The sequence below is a fragment of the Podarcis liolepis genome (genome assembly GCF_965112155.1).
Source record: "Podarcis liolepis genome assembly, chromosome: 2".
Lineage (NCBI taxonomy): Eukaryota > Metazoa > Chordata > Lepidosauria > Squamata > Lacertidae > Podarcis > Podarcis liolepis.
Window position 1 is genome coordinate 118884970 of NC_139555.1, and position 23031 is coordinate 118908000.

Consider the following 23031-nt stretch of genomic DNA (forward strand, 5'->3'; position numbering starts at 1 on the left):
CCTCCGCTTCCAACACCCGGCGCAACGACGCCGAAGTTCCCCCCCCGGGCTCGGCTCGGGGAGCAGCGCTGCTCCCCCCCGGCTCCCCTTCGCCCTCCCGGCTCTCTCTGCCGCCCACTGGGGACCCCCCTCACCTGCCAAGTCTGGAGCGCCAGTGGAAGTTGCATGCATGCATGCAGGGTGCCGCATTGCACTGCACTCCATGCAATGCCTGCACGCATGCATTGCCTTGCACGCCCGCCAAGGGGTCTCCCCGCGGTCCGATGCGTCCCCTCCGGCGCGGATGCAGCATTGCAAAAATAAAAAAACCCCCGACGCAGCCCTACCTGGGGGGCAGCCTCACCTCCGCCTCCGCGGGGATCCCCGGGCTCCATCCTGCCGCCCGATCTCCGCGGGGGCACAGGCAGGCTGCGCGGGGTCTGCGCGGAAGAGCCCCTGCCCGCCCAGCCACCGCCGCTGCGCTCATTCCATGGCCGGGAGAAGAGCACTTCAAACAAAACGCCCGGCCCACCAGGCCACGCTGGGAAACGCCCGGCCCACCAGGCCACGCTGGGAAAGGGCGAGGGGACTACGGATCCCGGCAGCCGCCGGGGACGGAGGGAGAGAGACCGGGTGCAGGGATGGAGGGACGGGTGGGCGAGCGAGCGAGTGAGTGGCAGCCGCCAAGCCTTGGCCGAGAGCCAGGAAGGGCCTCCCCGGAGGAGGAGGAGGGAGGCGCAGAGCGGGAGGGAGGGAGGGAACCCCAGGGGTCATCTAGTGACGGCGCCCCAATTGAAAAATTGACTTTTTAAAAAAAATCTTTCGAATTTTTTAATTTTTCCCGCGGCACACCAGGCAACATCTCGCGGCACACTAGTGTGTCGCGGAACAGTGGTTGGGAAACACTGCGCTAGGAGCCTAACAGTAGGTGGCGCCACAGCCAATGACGGGCAGAGACAGCGTCAACAGCAGGCAAAGCCAACTCGTTTTGTCCCCATCTCCCTCCTCCCTGCTGGGTTCTAAAAGAGCAACATTGAGGGGAGGAAGGCGACAGGCAGCGCTACCCCTGAGGTGGCAGTTGGGGGCTATCTAGGTGCAAACTGGGGTTGGCGGGGCAGTGCCTCGTTTGCTCCTAATGGGCTGTTTCCCACTAATCAGGTCCCTCTTTGTAGGTTCCAAAGGCTTAGCACTCTGAGCACCCCAAGCCTAGAGGGCTCCTCCCTCCTCTATCTGGAAAAGGGGTACACATTGAGAAGAGCCAAGTGGCCGGGACAGGACGGGCGTTTTGGAGAGATTTGCTTTCTCCCCACCTGCATTTTCAGGCACCTTCGTTTTATGCACTCAGAACAAACCTTCTTCCCAGAGCAAGCGATTTGCCATGACTTTTGGTCTAGGTGGGCTTGTGACACTCCTGTTCACTTTTAAAGGGGTTTATATTGATCGGTGCCCGACTCTGGCAGTGGCGGGAAAATAATGCATCGATATTCCAGCACAGCTGCCCGAAAAATGCCCCTTCTAGAGAAGACGGGGCGCTAACGAAATGCCAAAGACCCAAGTCTTATTACGAAAAGGGGAAGAGAGGAGGATTCGATTATCTGCTAAGGTTCATCCAACCGATTTTTCATGAGTTTCCTTCTGCGTGGATTCTCTGATGACTAATGAGGTTTGAGCTCTGCGTGAAGCTTTTCCCACAGTCCAAACACCGGTACGGTTTCTCCCCTGTGTGTGTCCTCTCATGTGCCACGAGGCTAGAGCTGCCACGAAAGCTCTTCCCACAGACGGAGCACTGAAAGGGCTTCTCGCCGGTGTGGATTCTCTGATGTGTAATGAGGTGTGATTTGTAGCTGAAGCTTCTCTCGCACACCACGCACTGGAAAGGCTTCTCTCCCGTGTGGATCCTTCTGTGCGCGCTGAGGCGGGAGCTGACGCTGAAGCTCTTCCCGCATTCCCCGCACTGGTATGGCTTCTCGCCCGTGTGGATCCTCTCGTGGCTGACTACTTCCGAGCTGCGCAGGAAGCTCTTCCCGCAGAATGAACACCGGTAGGGCTTCTCCCCGGTGTGGGCCCTCTCGTGCGCGAGGAGATCTGAGCTTTCGCTGAAGGTTTTCCCACAGTCCAGACATATAAACGGTCTCTCGCCCGTGTGGCTTCTCTGATGCTTCCTGAGGCGAGAGCTCACGCTGAAGGTTTTCCCGCACTCGGAGCACTCGTATGGCTTTTCCCCCGTGTGGATTCTCTGGTGGCTGTTGAGGTATGAGCTCTGGCTGAAGCTTTTCCCACACTCCAAGCACTTGTACGGCTTTTCCCCCGTGTGGATCCTGTGATGCGTGATGAGGTTCGAGATGTCGCTGAAGCTTTTCTCGCACACCGAGCACTGGTAAGGTTTGTCGCCGGTGTGGATTCTCTGATGACTAACAAGGCCCGAGTTGCGCCGGAAGCTCTTGCTGCAGTACAGGCATTTGTACGGCTTCTCTCCAGTGTGGGTCCTCTCGTGAGCGATCAGTCCTGACTTCACACTGAAGCTCTTGGCGCAGTGCGAGCACTTGTAGGGCTTCTCTCCCGTGTGTGTCCTGCGGTGGGCAATGAGGCTCGAGCTGACGCTGAAGCTCCTCCCGCAGTCGGAGCACGTGTACGGCTTCTCTCCCGTGTGGGTTCTCTCATGAACGATAAGGCGCGACCGGAGGCTGAAGCATTTGCCGCACACCGAGCACTTGTGAATTTTCTCTCCAGCTTGGTCTGAACCCTGACTGAAGTTTTCTTCGTAGACGATGATCTTCATGGGCGGCTTGCCCTCACCCGTCTCCTTCTCTGCTGCGGCTACACCGAGATCTTCGTAACCACCCGCCAATGGGATGGATTTTTGCAGCCTCTTCCTGGGTGGCTTTTTCGACGGCTTATCTGATTGCGGCGGCCTTTCGGGTAGGTCTTCCGGTTTGTCAAAGAGAGGGAAGGTCTCCTCAAGGCCTTCATCGGATGCCTCACACAGCCCCTCGTGCTCCCTATTCTCTGGCTGGGGGCTCCCTTTGTTGTTCTCACTAGGGCACAGGTTGCCTAAAAGGAAAAGTTTTGGGGATTAGCACTGATAATCATAATCGTCTGTTTTATCTGAATGCCACTTTCTCACAGAACGGTGTCCAAAATGGCACAAATCATATCAAGTGAGCAGTAAGTGTGCTTTTATGTAAGTCGGAAGGTGCCGAGAGTGGCTGGGGCGACCCAGTCAAATGGGCGGGATACAAAGAATAAAATTACAGTGGTACCTTGATTGTCTAACTTACTCCATTCCAGGAGTCCGTTCGACTCCCAGAACCATTCGAAAACCAAGGTGCGGCTTCCGATTGGCTACAGGTGCTTCCTGCACTCAATCGGAAGCCGTGTCAGATGTTTGGCTTCTGAAAAGCGTTCACAAACCAGAACGCTTCTGGGTTTTCAGCGTTTGGGAGCCAAAACATACGCGTACCAAGGTGTTTGAGAACCAAGGTACGACTGTATTACTATTATTATTAAGTTCCAAACATATCAGAAACAATTACAAATCATCAGTCTCAGTCACAGACCTGATAGAAATTATCACAATATCAGCAAGAACCCCAAAACAAATTTAAGAATCAAAATCAACGGCTTGGCTCTGGGACTTCAGAAGTTCAGAAACTAATATAGAGTCAGACCATGGATCTAGTGAGCATAGTATTGCCTATGCCAATTGGCAAGATTTCAGGCTGACGTCTCTCCCAGCCTTAGCTGGAGATGCCTGTCTCTCTCCCCCTCCCCTTCTTTCTTTTCTCTCCCAGCCTTCCCTCTCTCTCCCCCTTCTCCTCAGTCGGTATAACAGGAGACTCCTGATCTCGGGGTTGTGGGTTCGAGCCCCACATTGGACAAAAACATTCTGGCACTGAAGGGGGTTAGATGACCGCCATGGTACCTTCCATCTCTATAATTCTATGATCCTTTCCCAACCTGTCTCTCTCCCCTCCTGTCTCCCCCTTCCTTCCTCTTCTAGCTCTCCGCTAAATGGTTTGGGTCACAGGAAGCATGTTGTGCATGCCAACTTCCAAAGGAACCAATTTTAAAATTCAAATGAGCGCAGCGGCACCTCACCTCGTGAAGAACTGTCCTCCGCAGCAGTCTCCTCCTTGACCTCCAGGCCCTGCTGTCTCTGCTCAGGGTCCAAGAGAGCTCCTTCGGCCTTCAGGGACGTCTCCCTGGCCTCCTCAAACAATCCCGGCACCTGAAAGACCAGGAAAGAGGCTGAAAGATACAGCATGGGGGGGGGGGCGGCAACGCCACAGACGAAGACAGATTCTAAGCCCACCCTGAACAACTCTCAGACCTCCCTTACCATTCCTTGTTGCCGTTGGTAAGCCAGAACAGAAAAATCAGCTTCATTCCCACGACGGGTCGTTATTTATTCATGTTTTTTTTTAAAAAAAAAATATTTCTTGCCTGCCCTTTGTAGTAAGGTCCCAAGGCGAGTTAAAACAATTAGAACACAATATTAAAAAGCAATTTAATATTGGGACAAAAAAACCCCCACACACTTTGAGTGTCAAAACCAAAGGTAAAGAGGTGGGTCTTCAGCGGTCTCCAAAAGCTGTGCAATGGGGGTCGCTTGTGCAGAGGATGCACTGAAGGGCCACCCCACAGAATGCTCTCTCCTGGGCTGCCACCCCACTAACTTCTGAGGGAGGAGGAACAACCAGGTGGGTCCCCTCTGCCAACCTCAGCACCCAAGAGGGTCTGTAGGGAAGGGGATGTTCTTTCAGATATTTGGGCTATATCCAATGCAAGTGCTGTTGAGAATTCTATCCATTATATTTTCTCTGCGCAATCGGAACGGATTTCAGGAACCAAAAAGGCGTATTGAAAAAAGTCGACTTTTGCGCCGCCTAGCTCCACAAATGGCCACTAGGTATTTCGTTTTGGCGACTGTAACCCTGGTTTGAGGAGCCATTTGGCACCCCATGGCCTGGGGAGAGTGAGTGTGGCCAAGGAGGGGGCCTGACAGACAGGTCTGGAGGGCCACATTTGCTTCCTGGGATGGAGGCTGCCTATACAGTGGTGCCCCGCAAGACGAATGCCTCGCAAGACGGAAAACCTGCTAGACGAAAGGGTTTTCCGTTTTTCGATGCGCTTCGCAAGACGAATTTCCCTATGGGCTTGCTTCGCAAGACGAAAACGTCTTGCAAGTCTTGCGATTTTTTTCGCTCCCCCCCTTTTCTAAGCCGCTAAGCCGCTAATAGCCTTTTTGCCGCTAAGCCGCTAAGCCTTTAATAGCCGCTAAACCGCTAATAGCGCTAATCCGCTAATAGGGTTGCTTCGCAAGACAAAAAAACCGCTAGATGAAGAGACTCGCGGAATGCATTATTTTCGTCTTGCGAGGCACCACTGTACCTGGATGAAAGATTTAAGAGACCCAATATCTCACTTGTGCTTCCGGCTTCTCGGGCTCTCGCTGCCTCTGGAGGAAATCCTCGGCCAACATCACCGCCTGGGCGCAGGTCTCCGGGCAGCCATCTTTGACCCAGCTCTGGCTCTCCGGCGGCAGGATGGCCAGGAACTGCTCCAGGATCAGCAGCTCCAGGATCTGCTCCTTGGTGTGCCTCTCCGGCTTCAGCCACCGGTGGCAAAGGAACCAGAGGCGGCTGCAGGCCTCGCGTGGCCCGTCGGCCTCCTTGTATTGGAACAGGCGGAAGTGCTGCCGCTGGACTTCGGTGCTGATGGCGTCGACCCGCAAGATGGCCGCCTTCACCTTCCCATAATCTCCCGCTTCCCTCTCCTCAAATCGCGGCCCTTCCTCTTTCAGGCCTGGAATGAGCTGCGACATCCACTTTCCCGGACGGGTGTCAACAGCCTTCTCAACGGACGTCAAAAATATATCGTCCCAGCGCGGCGGGTCTGGAAGCCGGGGGTCGTCCGCTTCCGAATGAGATGTCACCACCATCTCCGTGACGTCCCTCGTGCAGACTTCCTCGCGTGTGGCAGCCGCTTCGTTTTTCACCAGAGCAACGTGGTTGGTCACACCGGCGTCCTCAGAAACGTCTGTCTGTCTTCTAGGGCCTCCATCGGCCATTTTCTCACCTGTTGTATATAATTTATATTATATTTTCTGTTTTACATTTTAAAGTACTGCTTAATATACCAATGACATCCCTTTTTCTCTTTCGATGGTTCATTTAACATATCATAAATACCTGCATAATTTACAAAAACTATACCATTTAGTATTCCATTATTACACCTAAAGGTAAAGGGACCCCTGACCATTAGATCCAGTCACGGACAACTCTGGGGTTGTGGTGCTCATCTTGCTTTATTGGCCGAAGGAGCTGGCGTACAGCTTCCAGGTAATGTGGTTAGCCTGACTAAGCTGCTTCTGGTGAACCAGAGCAGTGTACGGAAACACCGTTTACCTTCCCACCAGAGTGGTACCTATTTATCTACTTTCACTTTGAGGTGCTTTCAAACTGCTAGGTGGGCAGGAGCAGGGACCGAGCAACGGGAGCTCACCCGTCGCGGGGATTTGAACCGCCGACCTTCTGATCGGCAAGTCCTAAGCTCTGTGGTTTAACCCACAGCACCACCCGCGTATGTTCTTCTAATTCTCTTATAGTATATGTTAAGTCTGCGAGTTGTGCATATTTTGTCATTTGGGGGCTAACAAAACAAAGGCCACAGTGTTGGCATACATAAATAACCTTTTTTGACACCTGGGAATTTCAGTCTGAATTATCCCCAACAGGAAGGACTCTGTTTTTGGGGGGAAAGTACTTTTTGACATTTTTTCCTAATACATTATGGATCATTTCCCCATACACTTTCACCCTTTAACAGGTCCACCACATATGAAAGAATGTACCCTCGACCTCATTGTATCTCCAGCAGTTATCTGATTCAGTCTTAGGCATCTTAGCAAGCCGACTCTGAATTAAACACCACCTGTAAATCATTTTCAAGAAGTTCTTCTGCCTGCCCATTTTCTCACCTGCCCACTCCGTTGGAAAAGGTTCCTGGAGCCCCAGTGGGATGGTCCCCACCACCTCCTCCTCCGAAGCCATTTTCTCTCCCCAGATCGAGGGCAACTTTAGCCCAGCTCGGCTATCTCCACTCCAGATTCAACCCCTTCTGTGTCTTCTTACTAAACGCAGCTGGGTTGGGTGTGAGAAACGGAACTTTTATTTGTTCGGAAAGATAAAATGCCCAACAATAACAACAACAATAATAATAATGAATAGATACGACCTGTGCTTTCCCCAAACAAGTGAAGACCTTTTTTGTTCCAACAGGATTTCTAGCTGGGCAAACGGGGTCTTTACTGCCAGTGTCCTCTTAGAATCTTAGAATCATTGACTTGTAGAATTGGAAGGGACCCTGGGGGGTCATCTAGTCCAACCCCCTGCAATGCAGGAATCTCAGCAAAAACATCCATGACAGATGGCCACCTGACCTCTGCTTAAAAACCTCCAAGGAAGGAGAGTCCACTACCTCCTGAGGGAGGCCATTCCACTGCCGGAGGGCTCTTACTGTCAGAAGTTTTTTCCGAATGTTTAGTCAGAATCTCCTTTCTTGTAACTTGAAGCCATGGGTTCAAGTCCTACCCTCCGGAGCAGGAGAAAACAAGCTTGCTCCATCTTCCATGGGACAGCTCTTGAGATATTTGCTGATGGCTATCCTATCTCCTCTCAGTCTCCTCTTTTCCAGGCTAAACATACCCAGCTCCTTCAACCATTCCTCATCAGGCTTCATTTCCAGACCCTTGATCATCTTGGTTGCCCTCCTCTGCCCACATTCCAGCTTGTCAACATCCTTCTTAAATTGTAGTGCCTAGAACTGAACACATTATTCCAAGTGTCGTCTGACCAAGGCTCTTACTTCCCTTGATCTGGACACTATACTGGATGTTGATCCAACCTGGAATAGCATTAAGGGTTTTTTTGCTGCTTGACTCGTGTTAAGATTCTTTTGGTCTTTTTTTTTTATGTTGGTTTTGTGTCTTTTAACTGATTTTAATTATTTTGTGTGTAAATCGTTTTGAGACAGTCATTTAGAAGGAAATTCATAAAGCAATTGTAATAAAAATATTAATAATTACAATTAGTATTGATTATTATTATTGGGATGTAGCCAACTGATTGGTTTCATCAGTGCAAGTATTTCCTCTTGTGCAATGGAGCTCCGCCCCCCCTTTATTCTTCAGATATGGGAAGTGTGCCGGGTGTCAGGATTCACAGAATGCTGTGTGAGATAGTAAGTCTGCAGGCTTGAGTTTGCTAGCTGATGCAATCAGCCTGCAATACTTTCTATGGAAGTGATGGGTCAGAAAGACTCAGCAGTAATGTGCTGTCAGTTGATTGGCTGTCATCGGTTTAAAAGGGAAACCTGTCCATCAGTAAGTGTGGTGGTGCAGAAGAGTGTGGTCAGAGAGAGAGAGAGAGAGAGAAAGGTCTTCCTATCTGCCTTAAGGTGCAGCCAGGTACTCTGTTTGACTGTATGAACTGCTCGTGTATTATAGCCTGTAGATATTTGTATATATACAGTGGTGCCCCGCAAGACGAATGTCTCGCAAGACGGAAAACCCGCTAGACGAAAGGGTTTTCCGTTTTTGAGCTGCTTCACAAAACGATTTTCCCTATGGGCTTGCTTTGCAAGACAAAAACGTCTTGCGAGTGTTCCAATCCCCCCCTTTTTCTAAGCCGCTAAGCCACTAATAGCCTTTTAGCCGCTAATCCGCTAAGCCTTTAATAGCCGCTAAGCCTTTAATAGCCGCTAAACTGCTAATAGCGCTAATCCGCTAATAGGGTTGCTTCGCAAGACGAAAACCGCTAGACGAAGAGACTCGCGGAACGGATTAATTTCGTCTTGCGAGGCACCACTGTAGCTCACAATAAATATACTGCACTGAAGAACCTGGAATTCTGAGCATTTCTGCTAAAGCGCTGCGGAGAATTCGCGACACAGGGTGCACACTTGGTGTGAATGGGGGATGTTCCTCTGCCCAAGTAGAAATCCTTGAGCTGATGGAACAAGTTAGCTAGATGCAGCCCATTCGTAAGAATTCTTAGTAATGAATAAAGATTAATAATCAACAATGAGCCTTTTACATAGCTCAGTTGGTTGAGCATGAGACTCTTAACCTCAGCTTCGAACCCCGTATTGGACAGAAGATGCTTGCATTGCAGGGGGTTTGTCTAGATGACCCCAGTGTGCCTTCCAGCTGACAGTTCTACAATTCATTTAATCCCGCCTGAGGCCAGGCTAGGCGGAGAGGCAACGATCTTCAGAGCTGAGCAGGTATTTAAACCTCAAACCTTCCTGGCTCGATGGCCCACACTCTTTCCCACCACACCAGACTGGCGACAGCGCAGCAACCCTGTGCACCTTTACTCAGAAGCAAGTCCCCCTACAGACTATAATCTGGAGTGGGAGGGAAGCATTGCAGGGATAGGAATGCATTATATTCCAGGATAAGATCTCGTGCATCTACTGAAGCGGGATGCAGTATCCCCGAAGCAGACACCGTCATCAAATCGTTAGCCTTCCAGGTCACACAAGACTCTTTGTTGTCAGGGATCCCCTCTCTGGAAATGACCGTCCTTGCTGGAAGTCTTACATCATTCAGGCATGGATGGTTGGCTGAAGTCTCCTCTTTATTATTATTATTATTTGCAATTTCTGTCCTTAATCATCATCATTCTATCCTTAACCATAATCTATAATAATAATAATAATAATAATAATAATAATAATAATAATAATTGCACATGCATCTCCCCCAACTCTCCTCCATCAGTCACTCACCTTTTGCAAAGATTGCAAGGTTGCAATCCTTCCTTGCAAGGTGGGTGCAAAACACAGATCCCTGGGAGCGGGATGCACAATTCAGAAGGCGAATCTGCCCTCCCCCTCCTCGCAACTCCCCTCTTTCTCCTCCCCCTCCCGCCACAGGAAGGAACTCGCCAGCCCCCGAAAGGTCCTCCCCCAGGACCTCGCTCTCGAGTCCCGCCCCCGCCTCTCTAGCAACGGCCCACTCTGTCGCTTTAACCCCTTGCGCGCCTCGCGGCAAAGCAAACCAACCATGCGGGGTTCGCGTAAGGCGGGCGCGGGAGGCTTTTTTTAGTCCGCTTTCCCTGCTGGACCCCCTCGAGAGGTGGGGGTGGGGAGTAGGTGACGGCGATGGGCGGGGCCAGAAGCGAAAGGGGGCGGGGCGGTTGGCTGCAAAGTTCCATCTTTTTGTTGCAATGTCCAGTTTTGCATAATAGGCTGGTTGCTTTTTTTCTTTCTTTCTATTTTATTACAAAGGATCATGGAATTGCAGAGTTGAAAAGGATCCCCAAGGGTCATCGAGTATAACCACACTGCAAAATAATGATGATGATGATGATGATGATGGTGATGATGATAATAATAATAATAATAATAATAATAATAATAATAATAATAATAATTTATTATTTATACCCCGCCCATCTGGCTGGGTCTCCCCAGCCACTCTGGGCGGCTTCCAACAAAATATTAAACTACAGTAGTCCATCAAACATTAAAAGCTTCCCTAAACAGGGCTGCCTTCGGATGTCTTCTAAAAGTCTGGTAGTTGTTTATCTCTTTGACATCTGGTGGGAGGGCGTTCCACAGGGTGGGCGCCACCACAGAGAAGGCCCTCTGCCTGGTTCCCTGTAACTTGGCTTCTCGCAGTGAGGGAACCGCCAGAAGGCCCTCGGCGCTGGACCTCAGTGTCCGGGCAGAACGATGGGGGTGGAGACGCTCCTTCAGATATACTGGATGATGATATATTATTATTTAAACGCCATCTATCTGGCTGGGTTTCCCCAGCCACTCTGGGCGACTCCCAATAGATTATTAAAAACACGGTAAAACATGGATGCTTTAGCTGAGATTCCTGCATTGCAGGGGGCTGGACTAGATTTAAGATTCTATGATTGCAATGCAGGGATCTCAACATGCATTCCACTGTCCGATTTGAAACCATACCAAACCCCGCTTAGCTTTGTAAACATGCAAGCAAGTTTTGCTGCACATAAAACGCAGAGAACAGTTATAACAATGGAACAAAATTTAAAAGCTGAAAATCAAACTCGGCACATAGATTAAGTAGAGTGGTGACTGCTTCCTAAAGCCTGGTGCCTTGCTTATCCGGCTTTGGGAAGGCAGCAGGAGGGCCGAAGGGAGCATGTGATTTTGGCTTTGCTTCCACCCCCACAGTAGGTTCCCTGTAGGAGTACTTGTGAAGCCCACTTGGTAGGAAAAGTTGGGCCGCCCCGATTTAGTCACCTAGGTTGCTTTTGAAGGTTTTGCTGGTTTCACCTGCATTTGTGATCCTTCTACGGATACTGATCTTATAATAATTTTGTGGCTTTTAGCTGTGTTTTATCCTACAAATCTTATAATGTACACTAAGGTTGCGGCCCTCCCTATGTCAGTGGGCTTCATCTCCCATTAGCCTCAGTCAGTACAGTGGTGCCTCGCAAGACGAAAAGAATCCGTTCTGTGATTCTCTTCGTCTAGCGGTTTTTTTTGTCTTGCGAAGCAAGCCCATTGAAGGATTAGCAGATTAGCGCTATTAGAGGCTTTTAGCGGCTTATCTGCTGATCGGATCAGCTGATAAGCGGCTTAGCGCTATTAGCGCCTTATCTGCTGATCGGATCAGCTGATAAGCGGCTTAGCGCTATTAGCGCCTTATCTGCTGATCGGATCAGCTGATAAGCGGCTTAGCGCTATTAGCGGCTTATCTGCTGATCGGATCAGCTGATAAGCGGCTTAGTGCTATTAGCGGCTTTTAGCGGCTTATCTGCTGATCGGATCAGCTGATAAGCGGCTTAGCGGCTTAGAAAAAGGGGGGGAGGAAAAAAACACCAGCAGGAACTCGCAAGACATTGTCGTCTTGCGAAGCAAGCCCATAGGAGATTCGTTTTGCGAAGCACCTCCAAAACGGAAAACCCTTTCGTCTAGCAAGTTTTCCGTCTTGCGAGGCACCACTGTATGGCCAATGGTCAGGGATGATGGGAGCTGTACTGAGGGGGTTGGACTAGATGACCCTTGGGTTCCCTTCCAGCTCTACAATTCTATGATTCCTGCAGCATCTGAATGGCTACAGGCTCCCCATCCCTGGTACGCACCAACTGAAGGGCAATTCGATCCAGCAGCTTACTAATCTTTCTAAATCAATTAATGAAAACCTGGCTGGTTTTATGTCTGTATTATTAGTAAATGCGGCTGATTTTGTGTGTGTGTGTCATTAGTAAATTTTCTGTTTATGCACACCACTGAAAGACTACCTTTATGATGGTGCATAAATTTTTTTCCAAATAAGATGGAAGCCTGATATCTAGGGTTAAAAAAACAAAAACAGAAGCTGAAGTTCTCTAATCATGCCAATATCACTTTCCTATGCTGATGAAAACTTTGTGCATGAAATAATAATTATTTAAAAAAAGCAGGCAGGCTGAGAATATGCTCCTATGAGAAGCAGTGATGGTCACCAACTCGGATGCTTTTAAAAGAATGTTGGACAAATTTGTGAAGGATAAGACTATCTGTGGCTACTTGCCCTGTCAAGAGGCAATATGTCTTTGAATACCAGTCACTGGGGATCAGAAATAGGGAGCGTTGGGCTGTTGTTCTCGGATTCTGCTCTGCGGGTACTGAGACATTGACAGAAGTGAGCCAGCGGTAAATCACACACCAGCAAGTTGGAGTTAACTCTTTATTAGCAAAAAGAGGATATGCACAGGAGCCTAATGAGCAGAGCAACTGATCTCCTCCATGAAGCAGTTGCTGAGACGGAAGGCCTCCCCATGGCTACCTAACTCCCCTCCTCTCCAGGGCCTTTTCCGAGCAATCGGAGACTGTGCCTGTATAAAGCTAACTGCCCCTCCGTCCTCTTCATGCCTCTCCTGGTTCTGGGGAGAACAAGGGGGAAGGGAACTTGCTGCAGCAGGAAGGTGAGACATCCGTGACTCTTCACCACCCAGAATACTCTCTCCTCCCACCCTCCTGCTTCAGCTTCTGCCTCTGATTCTGGGCTGCTCTCTGCCACACACTCTCCCCGCTCACTAAGCCCTGTTACCCCTTCAGCTTCCGACACCTCTTCTCCCAAGTCTGCTCCCTCTTCTCCCTCATTATTGTCCCAACACCGTTCCACAGGCCCTGACCCTTCTTTCCTTGGGGGTTCCCCAGCTGGCCGACCTGTATGCTGGACGGCAGAGACCCCCTTTGGCATGATCCAGCATTGCTTGCGAGGGAAGAAAGTGAGGCAGACGTGAAGGTGGAACAATGACAAACTCCATAGACTGCAATCAATAAGGAGAAGGAACGGAACAGGACGGCAGTGGGAACCACCTGGTCAGACGAGAAAGTGTGGGGGACTGCAAAATGTCGCTCAGTCACAGTTTTTCCTCTTCTGGCTCTGCTTTGAAGTGGCGCTGGGGTGTGTGACAGGAGCTGGCAGCGAGGTGGCTGGCGAATCTCCGGGACTCGGGTTCGTTAAGGGAGGGAAAGGCTCGAGGCTGGTGGAGGGACACAGGGGGCCTGGCGCTGGGTCGGGTCCCGGAGCCAAGTCTTGTGCCCCGGCAGGAACGTGCATCCCGGGTTCGTCAGGGGTGGGGGAAGGCAAGGGCATTGTGTTGCTCCCGGAGACGCTGGCCCGCCTCTCCCCGGAGTTGGGAGCGGCCTGCTGGGCCGACCACGGAGGGCTGAACCCCGGAAAGAGGCTGGGAGAGGGGTATTTCGGGGCCGAAAAGGCCGTCGCAATGGCCTCCATGGCGGAGGTCTGCCTGCCCATGAGGTCAGCCAGGGTCTGGTGGGAGCGTTCGATGGCCGCGATCATGCGGTGAGTGGTGGCGCGGTCCTCCTCCCGCTCCTGCTTTTCCTGGCGCCTCTCCTGCCTGTCTTCAGCACGCTCCTCCTGCCGGGTGTTTTCGAAGGCCTGCAGGTCCTGCCGGTGCAGCTGCCGCAGTGCGTCCACAAGATCAGCGTTCGCCTTGGAGGAGGACGCCATCGCCGAGGAGGATGTGGGGTCCGCCGGCCGCCGGGCAGACTCCAATCGCTGGCGCCAGTTGCGCTCCCGCCGGAAGCGCATGCGATCCACGTTGCCGGCGGTCGGCCTTCTCGGCTCCTCCGCAGCGCCTGAGGAGACAAAAAGAAGGAGAAGGAGTGAAGGAAATAAAACAGCCATCAGCCCTCGTCACAGAATCACGGACATTCGAGGCCTAAAGGAAAAGACGCACGCAAACACAAAACACACATCTTATCTGATGACATTTCGGTGTAACTATTGTGGGTGAGAATCTTTAGTCAAACTGGGGCAAGTTCAAGGTGTTGGCACTAAAATACCCAATGGAGCCCAGGACCAGGTTCCTCCACAGCAGGGCTGGGCAATTATCAGCTTTCCAACATCATAATATGTTGCCAGCTAAACTTCATGATATGACAGTTGATAATAATAATAATAATAATAATAATAATAATAATAATAATAATAATAATTTTATTATTTATACCCCCTTCCATCTGACTGGGTTTCCCCAGCCACTCTGGGCAGCTCACAAAATATATCAGAACATACCAAAACATCAAACATTTAAAACTTCCCAATACAGGGCTGCCTTCAGGTATCTTCTATATCAGGGGTCAGCAACCTTTTTCAGCTGCGGTCAGGTCCACCATCACTCAGACCATGTGGGGGGCCGGACTATATTTTGAAGAAAAAAATGAACGAATTCCTATGCCCCACAAATAACTCAGAGATGCATTTTAAATAAAAGGACACATTCTACTCATGTAAAAACACGCTGATTCCTGGACCGTCCGTGGGCGCCACTCACGGATTGAGAAGGCAGTTGGGCTGCATCCGGCCCCCGGGCCGTAGGTTACCTACCCCTGTTCTGTATGTTATGTAGTTCTTTATCCCTTGACATTCGAAGAGAGAGCATTTCACAGGACAGCATTCCATGAGAAATGGACTATCAACCTCTTCTTAAAAACTTCCAAGGAAGGAGAGTCCATTGCCTCTTGTGGGAGCTCATACCTGTTTACATTCACTTGCTTTGATATAAGCTAATTGGTCTACTTTGACCCTAGGCTTGGAACCCAGAAATGGGAGCTACTTGTAAGAGTTGGGTATTTGCCCCCTCTGCCGTCATATTGGAGAGTGAAGCGATGGGAAGTCCTGGCCAAAGTGAGGGCTCAATAAGCAATCTGTAAATGGCTGCTCTTAACTTTTCCTTTTAACTGGTAATTTCATGGCTTTATTCTTTTCACAAACTGCTTTTTAGGTTTCGTCATTTTCTTTTTCACAATATAAATTTTGAGAAATAAATAAGCGAAACACACATGCTGCCTCCGACAGAGGAGGGAGAACGTTGACATCGCACCTCACAGCCATTATACAGTGTTACCTCAGGTTAAGAACTTAATTCGTTCTGGAGGTCTGTTCTTAACCTGAAACTGTTCTTAACCTGAGGTACCACTTTAGCTACTGGGGCCTCCCGCTGCTGCCGCGCCGCTGGAGCACGATTTCTGTTCTCATCCTGAAGCAAAGTTATTAACCCGAGGTACTATTTCTGAGTTAGCAGAGTCTGTAACCTGAAGCGTCACTAACCTGAGGTACTACTGTATGCCACAAAAAACTGTGCCCAAACAGGGGCCACTAGGGGGCGCATCGAAAGATGGCTGACAATAACATCTCTCCGACCCACATGAGGTAATTTGGAGGCTATGATGGGGGTAATTAGCCTCCTTAACCCCTCCAGGATTGTGGGGGGGCCGGCCCTTGCCTGCTGTGCCCTATACCACCCCCGAATTTGTGGGGATGGGGGCACTAGGCACAAAGCCCTTCTGTGGGATTCCGGCACTCCTCGATGCCATCTCTGATCCACGCCACTAGTTGCAAGAATCTTCAAAAGAAACAATTTGGACGAGATAAATTGCACATACTTCAAGGAAAGAGGGGGAGTAAAGACTGCTGACAGAAGAGATCTCTGATAAAACAAGACAAGAATAAAATATGAGAAGATACGTCAAGATACGGTACGGCAAATGACTGAGGGGGGAGGGGGGAAAAAACCCTCCTTTATTTTTCTATGTGATTAACAAGAATCCCCTCCCCTAATGAGTCAGAAATGTCGTTTTAAGGACTTAAGCTGTGGATTTAAGGCTGTGTGGAGATAAATTTTCGAACCAAAGCAATGTTTCAAGACGAAGCTGGAAAGTTAAGAGTTTTGGAATGACACAGTTAAAAATGCCGTCGCCATTTTGGGAGGCACTGTCGGAGCTTTTGAGTCTGGGAGGAGAAAGAGAGAAACAGAGTTGTTTACATATCGTGGATTAACTCCTCAGTGCGATTTAAGAGTGACAACTGCCTAATTTATGATGGAAAGAGCGATGTTATCTACGAAGGAGATGATATATGGAAACCATCTGGACTTAGATTGGAAGAACGGGAAATTCACACAGGATTATTATATTTGCTTATCGGTTTAAGGAGACTAACAGAAGAGATCGTAAAGGAAAAAGAGAAATTATATGAATAAGATATGATGTGGAAACACCAAGATAAGATTGGATAGAACTATGAACTCTGTTTGGACTGATTGGGACTGATTTGGACATTAATGCAGTAATAAGAAGATGATTTGAATCCCCCTTTGGATCTTGAAGTATGGGTTCCCCCAACAAAATTTAAAAATTTGGCTTTGTAATTTGGAATTTTATGTGATGTGATTTAATTTGATGTGATTGGCCAGTTAAGAAAAATTATTTTAAAAAACAAACAAAAAAAACTGTGCCCAAGCCACAAAGCGCCACAGATAAAAGTGCCACTCACTTGACACCTGAGGTTCAGCAGGGTTCTCTGGGGAGGGCAAGGGGACACTACTGCCCCGCGGCGGCTCCTCTTTCCCCACGATCGGCACATCGTCGTCCTTGGACGGCTTTCGGGCCTGCCTGCCTGGTTCGGCGGCCGCCACCCGGAGCTCTTTGGGAGGGGAGGCTTGCGGCAAGGGGATGACGTACTGCCGCTCGTTCGCGGCTGCCTCTGGGGCGGCGCTGGCTGCTTCCCGGGCGATCCTGGTGGCGGCCATGGGGTTGAGAGGCAGCCTCTTGCGCCGCTTGTCCAGCCGCTCCACCACGCCGGCCCCGCACACCTTCCCGCAGACGATGCCCTTGCGGAGGCAGAGGAACTGCTCCAGCAGCTTGAAGTAGGGGGCGGTCTTGGGCGCCCTCCCCGAGTGGAGATTCCCACACTTGATCTCCTTGTAGCCACGCTTGAGGTCTTTGGCCCGGCTGCGGCACTGCTCGGCGTCCCGCTCAAAGCCCCGCTCGCGGAGGCGGTCGGCGATCCAGGCAAAGAGCTTCATGTTGCGGTACTGCTGGCCCAGGGCGATCTGGACGTCCTCCGCTTTCCAGATGTCGATGAAGGCGATGGTCTCCTTGCGGGACCAGGCGTCCCGCCGTCTCCTGGGCTCCGGGGAAGGGAGGTTCACATCCGGGGGGCTTGGGAGAGAATCCGCCAGGGAGAAAGGCTCTGCAGCCAGCTGAGAGCTCTCTGGGTCGGCCGTCATTTCCGCATGCTGCAAAGAAAAGAAAGGGGGAATGAAACTTTGGGCAAGTGCAGCTCAGGGGTTACTGTATTTTTCGCTCTATAACACGCACCCGACCATAACACGCACATAGTTTTTAGAGGAGGAAAACAAGGAAAAAAATATTCTAAATGAAACAGTGGGTGTATGATTTTTGTGGCTCATGCTGTGGCCACAGACATGTGATCTGACGGCGAGTTTGGGGCAGCCCAATGCAAAAATCCTGAGGATCCGTGTGGATCTGTGCTTTGTAACCACATTTTAAGTGGGGAGGGAAGGAAAAGCACTCAAGGGACAAGGAGCACGCGAGGAGAAGGCTCCTCTCCTCTCCCGCTTTGCTCCTTTAAAGCAAGCAGGCTCTGCTTCTCTCCCAACTCCCCAGCTTAGCGAGCTGAAAAACTTTGCTGCTATTTAGCCAGCTGAGTGGGTAGGAGAGAGAGACAGAGAGCCTGCTTGCTTTAAAGAAGCAAACCGGCCAGGAGCCGCTTACACAAGTGTAAGCGGCTCCTCTCCTCTCCCACTTTGCTCCTTTAAAGTGAGCAGGCTCTCTGTCCCTCTCTCCTCCCCACTCAGCGGCTCTTCTCCCGCTTTGCTGTTTCAAAGCGAGCCACGGAGGAGGGAAGGAAGGGGAACCATGGATCCTCTGCTCACGACTGCAGCAGACCCCCCCCTGCCATCCGTAGGCATTCGCTCCATAACACGCACAGACATTTCCCCTTACTTTCTAGGAGGAAAAAAGTTAGTGTTATGGAGCAAAAAATACGGTAGTTTATTTTAAAAAAACCAAACCAAACCCTTGCATCTTATCATTGGCTCCTGGTACATTTCAGAGCAGAATTCAAAGTGTTGGTGCTGACCTTTAAAGCCCTAAATAGCTTTGGCCTCGCATGCCTGAAGGAATGTCTCCACTTGCCTTGGTTCTGCCTGGAAGAGCTTAGATTTGATATCCCACTTTATCACTACCCTAAGGAGTCTCAATGGGGCTAACAATCTCCTTTCCCTTCCTCCCCCACAACAAACACTCTGCAAGGTGAGTGGGGCTGAGAGACTTCAAAGAAGTGTGACTAGCCCAAGGTCACCCAGCAGCTGCATGTGGAGGAGCGGAGACGCGAACCCGGTTCACCAGATTATGAGTCCACCGCTCTGAACCACTACACCACACTGGCTCTCCAGCTGACCTCCACACTGAGGTCCAGCTCCGAGGGCTTCCTGGCGGTTCCCTCACTGCGAAAAGTGAGGTTACAGGGAACCAGGCAGAGGGCCTTCTCGGTAGTGGCGCCCGCCCTGTAGAATGCCCTCCCATCAGATGTCGAAGAAATAAACAACTACCTGACTTTTAGGAGACATCTGAAGGCAGCACTGTATAGGGACGTTTTTAATGGTTGATGTCTTACTGATGTTTTAATTTATTGTAACCCAGTCAGAGGGGCATCCTATACAGTGGCGCCTCGCAAGACGAAAAGAATCCGTTCTGTGATTCTCTTCGTCTAGCGGTTTTTTCGTCTTGCGAAGCAAGCCCATTGACGGATTAGCGGCTTTTAGCGGCTTATCTGCTTATCAGATCAGCTGATAAGCGGCTTAGCGGCTTAGAAAAAGGGGGGGGGAGGAAAAAAACCCCACAGGAACTTGCAAGACATTTTTGTCTTGCGAAGCAAGCCCATAGGAGATTCGTTTTGCGAAGCACCTCCAAAACGGAAAACTCTTTCGTCTAGCGAGTTTTCCGTCTTGCGAGGCATTCGTCTTGCGGGGCACCACTGTAAAATCAAATGAAATGAAATAATAAGAGAAAAATAATAAGCATCAGCATCAGCAAAGCTGTTTACATCAACAGAAATAAAAAACTATACACTATTGACAGGAGCAGTAAATCACACCTAGCAGGCTGGAATTAGCTGTTTATCAGCAAAAAGGATCAACACAGGAGTGTCAGACCTAATGAGCAAAGCAACTCATCTCTGACAGGTCTCGCATCCATGAAGCAGCTGCCGAGGCTGAAATCTCTCCATTTCTCCAGGGTTTTCCCCAAGCAATCTGAGATGGTGCCTACTATCCCCTCTGCTCTTTTCATGCCTCTCTGGTTCTGGGACACCTGATCTTAGGAAAACAGAAAGATGCTTTCTGCTAAGTCATGCAGTTTGGTTCCGTCTTCACTGACTCTAGGATTTCAGACCGGGTTCTCTCCCAGTCTGACCGGGAGATGCCTGCCTCACTGCCCCTCTCAGCCAGCCTCTCTCTCCACCTGGCTATCGTCCGCCAAGCTTCCGGCGCCTTCCACGCGAGCCACCTCTCACCTTTTGCTCCTGCCTCTCAGCCTCTTGCTTCATCTGCAGGAAATCCTCCGCCAGGCCCACCGCTTGGGCACATGTTTCCGGGCTGCTCCCCGTCACCCAGCTCTGGAGTTCGGTGGGCAGGATGTTCAGAAACTGCTCCAGGATCACCTGCTCTAGGATCTGCTCCTTGGAGAAGCGCTCTGGCTTCAGCCAGTGGTGGCAAAGGTACCAGAGGTGCCCGCAGGCTTCCCGGGGACCTTCGGCCTCCTGGTAGCGGAATTCCCGGAAGCGCTGGCGGAGGGTGTCCCTGCTCGGAGCATCTCCGCCCAGGACCTCCTCCTTCGCTGCTCCAAACCCCCTTCTTCCAGTGTCCGGGATGAGCCTGGGGGCTGCTTCCTCGCGAGCCCACCGGCATCCTTCCACAGCTCCCTTGAAAGATGCCAGAAGCTCCTTCGCGTCATCCCAGGGGGTGGGTTCCGGCGACTGCACGTTGTTGCCTCGTCCGGACGGAGGGGACCGCGCCGCCTCGGGGAATTCTTCCAGCTGGGTCTCCCAGCAGTCGGAAAGGCCCTCATCTGGCTCCTGCTTGACCTGCTGTGACGGTGCCCAGCCAAAAAAGGCCCTTGTGGTCCTGGACGGAGCCGGGTGGGAGCCCCTGACCTTCCCTTCCAGCCCCGCCAACGGTTTGAGCCCTTCCGACTCCCGGCCCTCCATTTTCATTCCTGTCCGAAGACACCGTATGCAATGGGAGATGTGAGGAGGCTACACTTGCCCAGTCGTCACTCCCAAACCTTTTTCCTCAGGCGCTCGTGTCTCCAAAAACAATTCCCGGCCATGGGTCACTCTCTTCACGTTTGCATGGGCGTCTCTTAGCAGAAGCTGAGGACATTGGGATGCTTAAACCAGGAGGAATCTTACACGGCAGTGGACAATGTTCAAGGCCTGAAGGGATAGCTTTTTCTCCTCCTGAAGAAGAAAAGATAAAAATTAATCATTGTGACTACAACAGAGGGCCCATCATTTTGTGCAATGCTTCCCAAGCCTTTTCCCCACATGGACCTCTTCAAAATTACTGAGGGTCTCAGTGGACCCTATCATTATTTTTTCTGCCTGCTGCAGCAATTGTAAAGCACTGTGTTAGGTGCTATATGATTTTCAAGTGAATGCTTTCTGCTTTGTTTCTTTCGTATCTTGTATTTTTCTGTATTGCAAAGAATTCTTGATTATGTGTTTTGCGTTTTTATATTGTGATTTTTATCTTGTGAACCGCCATGAGACCTGCGGGTATAGGGGGGTATACAAACTTAATAAATGATAATAATACAGTGGTACCTCAGGTTACATATGCTTCAGGTTGCAGACTCCGCTAACCCAGAAATAGTGCTTCAGGTTAAGAACTTTGCTTCAGGATGAGAACAGAAATCGTGCTCCAGTGGCGCAGCAGCAGCAGGAGGCCCCATTAGCTAAAGTGGTGCTTCAGGTTAAGAACAGTTTCAGGTTAAGAATGGACCTCCGGAACGAATTAAGTACATAACCCGAGGTACCACCGTAATTGTTATTATTTCCAAAGATTTTAGATTGTGTTTTTCACAGAAACACCATGGACCACTTGAATGAAGCTTGAGGGGCACAGTTATCTGAATACGTTAGCTTTTTTAGTCAACAGCAGCAGCAACAACAAATAAAAAAATATAAATAAATAATAATAAGAGTAATACATTGCTTATTAACAGTACTTTCTTTGTCATGGTTCTCACTAGTACAGAGCCCCATCACTTTCTGTTGCTGTTGTTGCCTATGGCACCATTTGGTGTTGTCACCCATGGCACTTTGATCAAAATATTACCACCGTCACGTCATTATTTTTCTTTTTATCAAAAAAACATTGCTGCTGCTTCTTCTCATCATCGACTCAACTTCTTACCAGCCTTTTTACCATCATAAAATCCCTGGGCTGGTTACAGCCATTTTAAAAAACCACAACATTAAAGCCAGTTTGAAGCAAATCACATTCAGCTAGGAGTGTTTTGTTGCTGCTTACTTTCACACAAAAAATAAAAAAATATTAACAACCCAGGACTGTTGGGTTGTCTTTATTTTTATTACGTGTTTTGTGGGCCATATGTATATATACCGATATATATATATATATATATAGAGAGAGAGAGAGAGAGAGAGAGAGAGATATTATTGTGGTGAACCGCCCAGAGATATATGGGTATAGGGCAATATACAAATTAATTATTAGAGTGATCAATCAATCAATCAATCAATCAATATTGGGGGACCCCCACCACAATTAACTAATTTTGATACATAACTTTTATTAAATTTTCTAATTTACATTTCAAAATATTCATTTAAACAATCTTAAATCAATGACTTCCCTTCTTCCCTTCCCGTAGTCCATCCTGCATATCACTAATTATTAATTAATATTGGGGCGACACCCCCCCTTCCCACCCCCCACCGCAAAGGAGCAGGGGAAGAAACTTCCCAGAATTGAGGGCGCCTGCTAAGGGCACGCGTCGGCTTCACTCACCCCTCCTGAGCATGCTCCGAAAAGGGACCCCCCCTGCGCGCATGCCCGGAGGGGGCGAGCCAGCCCTGGGCTTCCCCCAGCCGGCAGGCGAGCGTCACGGGACGGGGACCCCACCTTCCTCCCCCCCCCCCAGCGGCGCCCGCCTGCTCTCCTCTGCGCGGGTGGAGCTCGCGGCGTCTGCGCGCGCGCGGATCTTTGCGCGGCTAGGCATGCCACGCGCGGATCTTTGCGCGGCGCTGCTTTTGCAAACAAACAACAACAACAGTGTATTGGGAGGGGAAATGGTGGGGAGGGAGGAATAAAAGGAGAGGATCGGGGCGAAGAAGGGAGGAGGGGAGGGGAGGAAAATAAGCTGGTCTCACTCCCACCCCCCCAAAAAATATAAGATCCCCCCCCGGCCCTGTCTCACTCACCCCTCCTGCAGCCCAGCCCAGATGCCAAACTTCACTCCTGCGGCTCCTGGGAAATCCGGACTCCAGATTCCCACGCACGAGGGGAAGGAGGGAGGGAGGGAGCAAAGCAGGAAGGGGACGGATTAGCCCCTGACATCAGGAGGCTTGGCCTCACATGCAACCCACACTGGCCTGTCTAGGAATCCGGAGTGAGGCTTCGTTTAAACGCTGGCCGATTTGGAGCAGATCTCCCCATC

The 23031-nt window shown here is 50.3% G+C and overlaps 2 protein-coding genes across 3 annotated transcripts; both read right to left on the bottom strand.

Annotated features, from left to right (window-relative positions):
- Nucleotides 1-893: 893 nt before the first annotated feature.
- On the bottom strand, nt 894-9882 carry LOC310701213 (uncharacterized protein). Of its 2 annotated transcripts, XM_083491734.1 has the most exons (5): nt 9775-9882; nt 6962-7124; nt 5405-6057; nt 4078-4207; nt 894-3030 (listed from the first exon to the last, which is right to left on the bottom strand). In XM_083491734.1, exons 2-5 carry the CDS (start codon nt 7032-7034, stop codon nt 1601-1603), a joined length of 2286 nt encoding a protein of 761 aa, XP_083347860.1. In that variant the 5' UTR covers nt 7035-7124; nt 9775-9882; the 3' UTR covers nt 894-1600. The 2 variants fall into 2 exon arrangements, with proteins under 2 accessions (XP_083347860.1, XP_083347861.1); XM_083491735.1 differs by lacking the exon at nt 6962-7124.
- Nucleotides 9883-12683: 2801 nt separating this feature from the next.
- Nucleotides 12684-22911, bottom strand: LOC310701232 (uncharacterized protein). The gene is made up of 4 exons (XM_083491802.1): nt 22796-22911; nt 19862-20806; nt 16817-17561; nt 12684-14118 (listed from the first exon to the last, which is right to left on the bottom strand). Exons 2-4 carry the CDS (start codon nt 20558-20560, stop codon nt 13373-13375), a joined length of 2190 nt encoding a protein of 729 aa, XP_083347928.1. The 5' UTR covers nt 20561-20806; nt 22796-22911; the 3' UTR covers nt 12684-13372.
- Between the last annotated feature and the right edge of the window lie 120 nt (nt 22912-23031).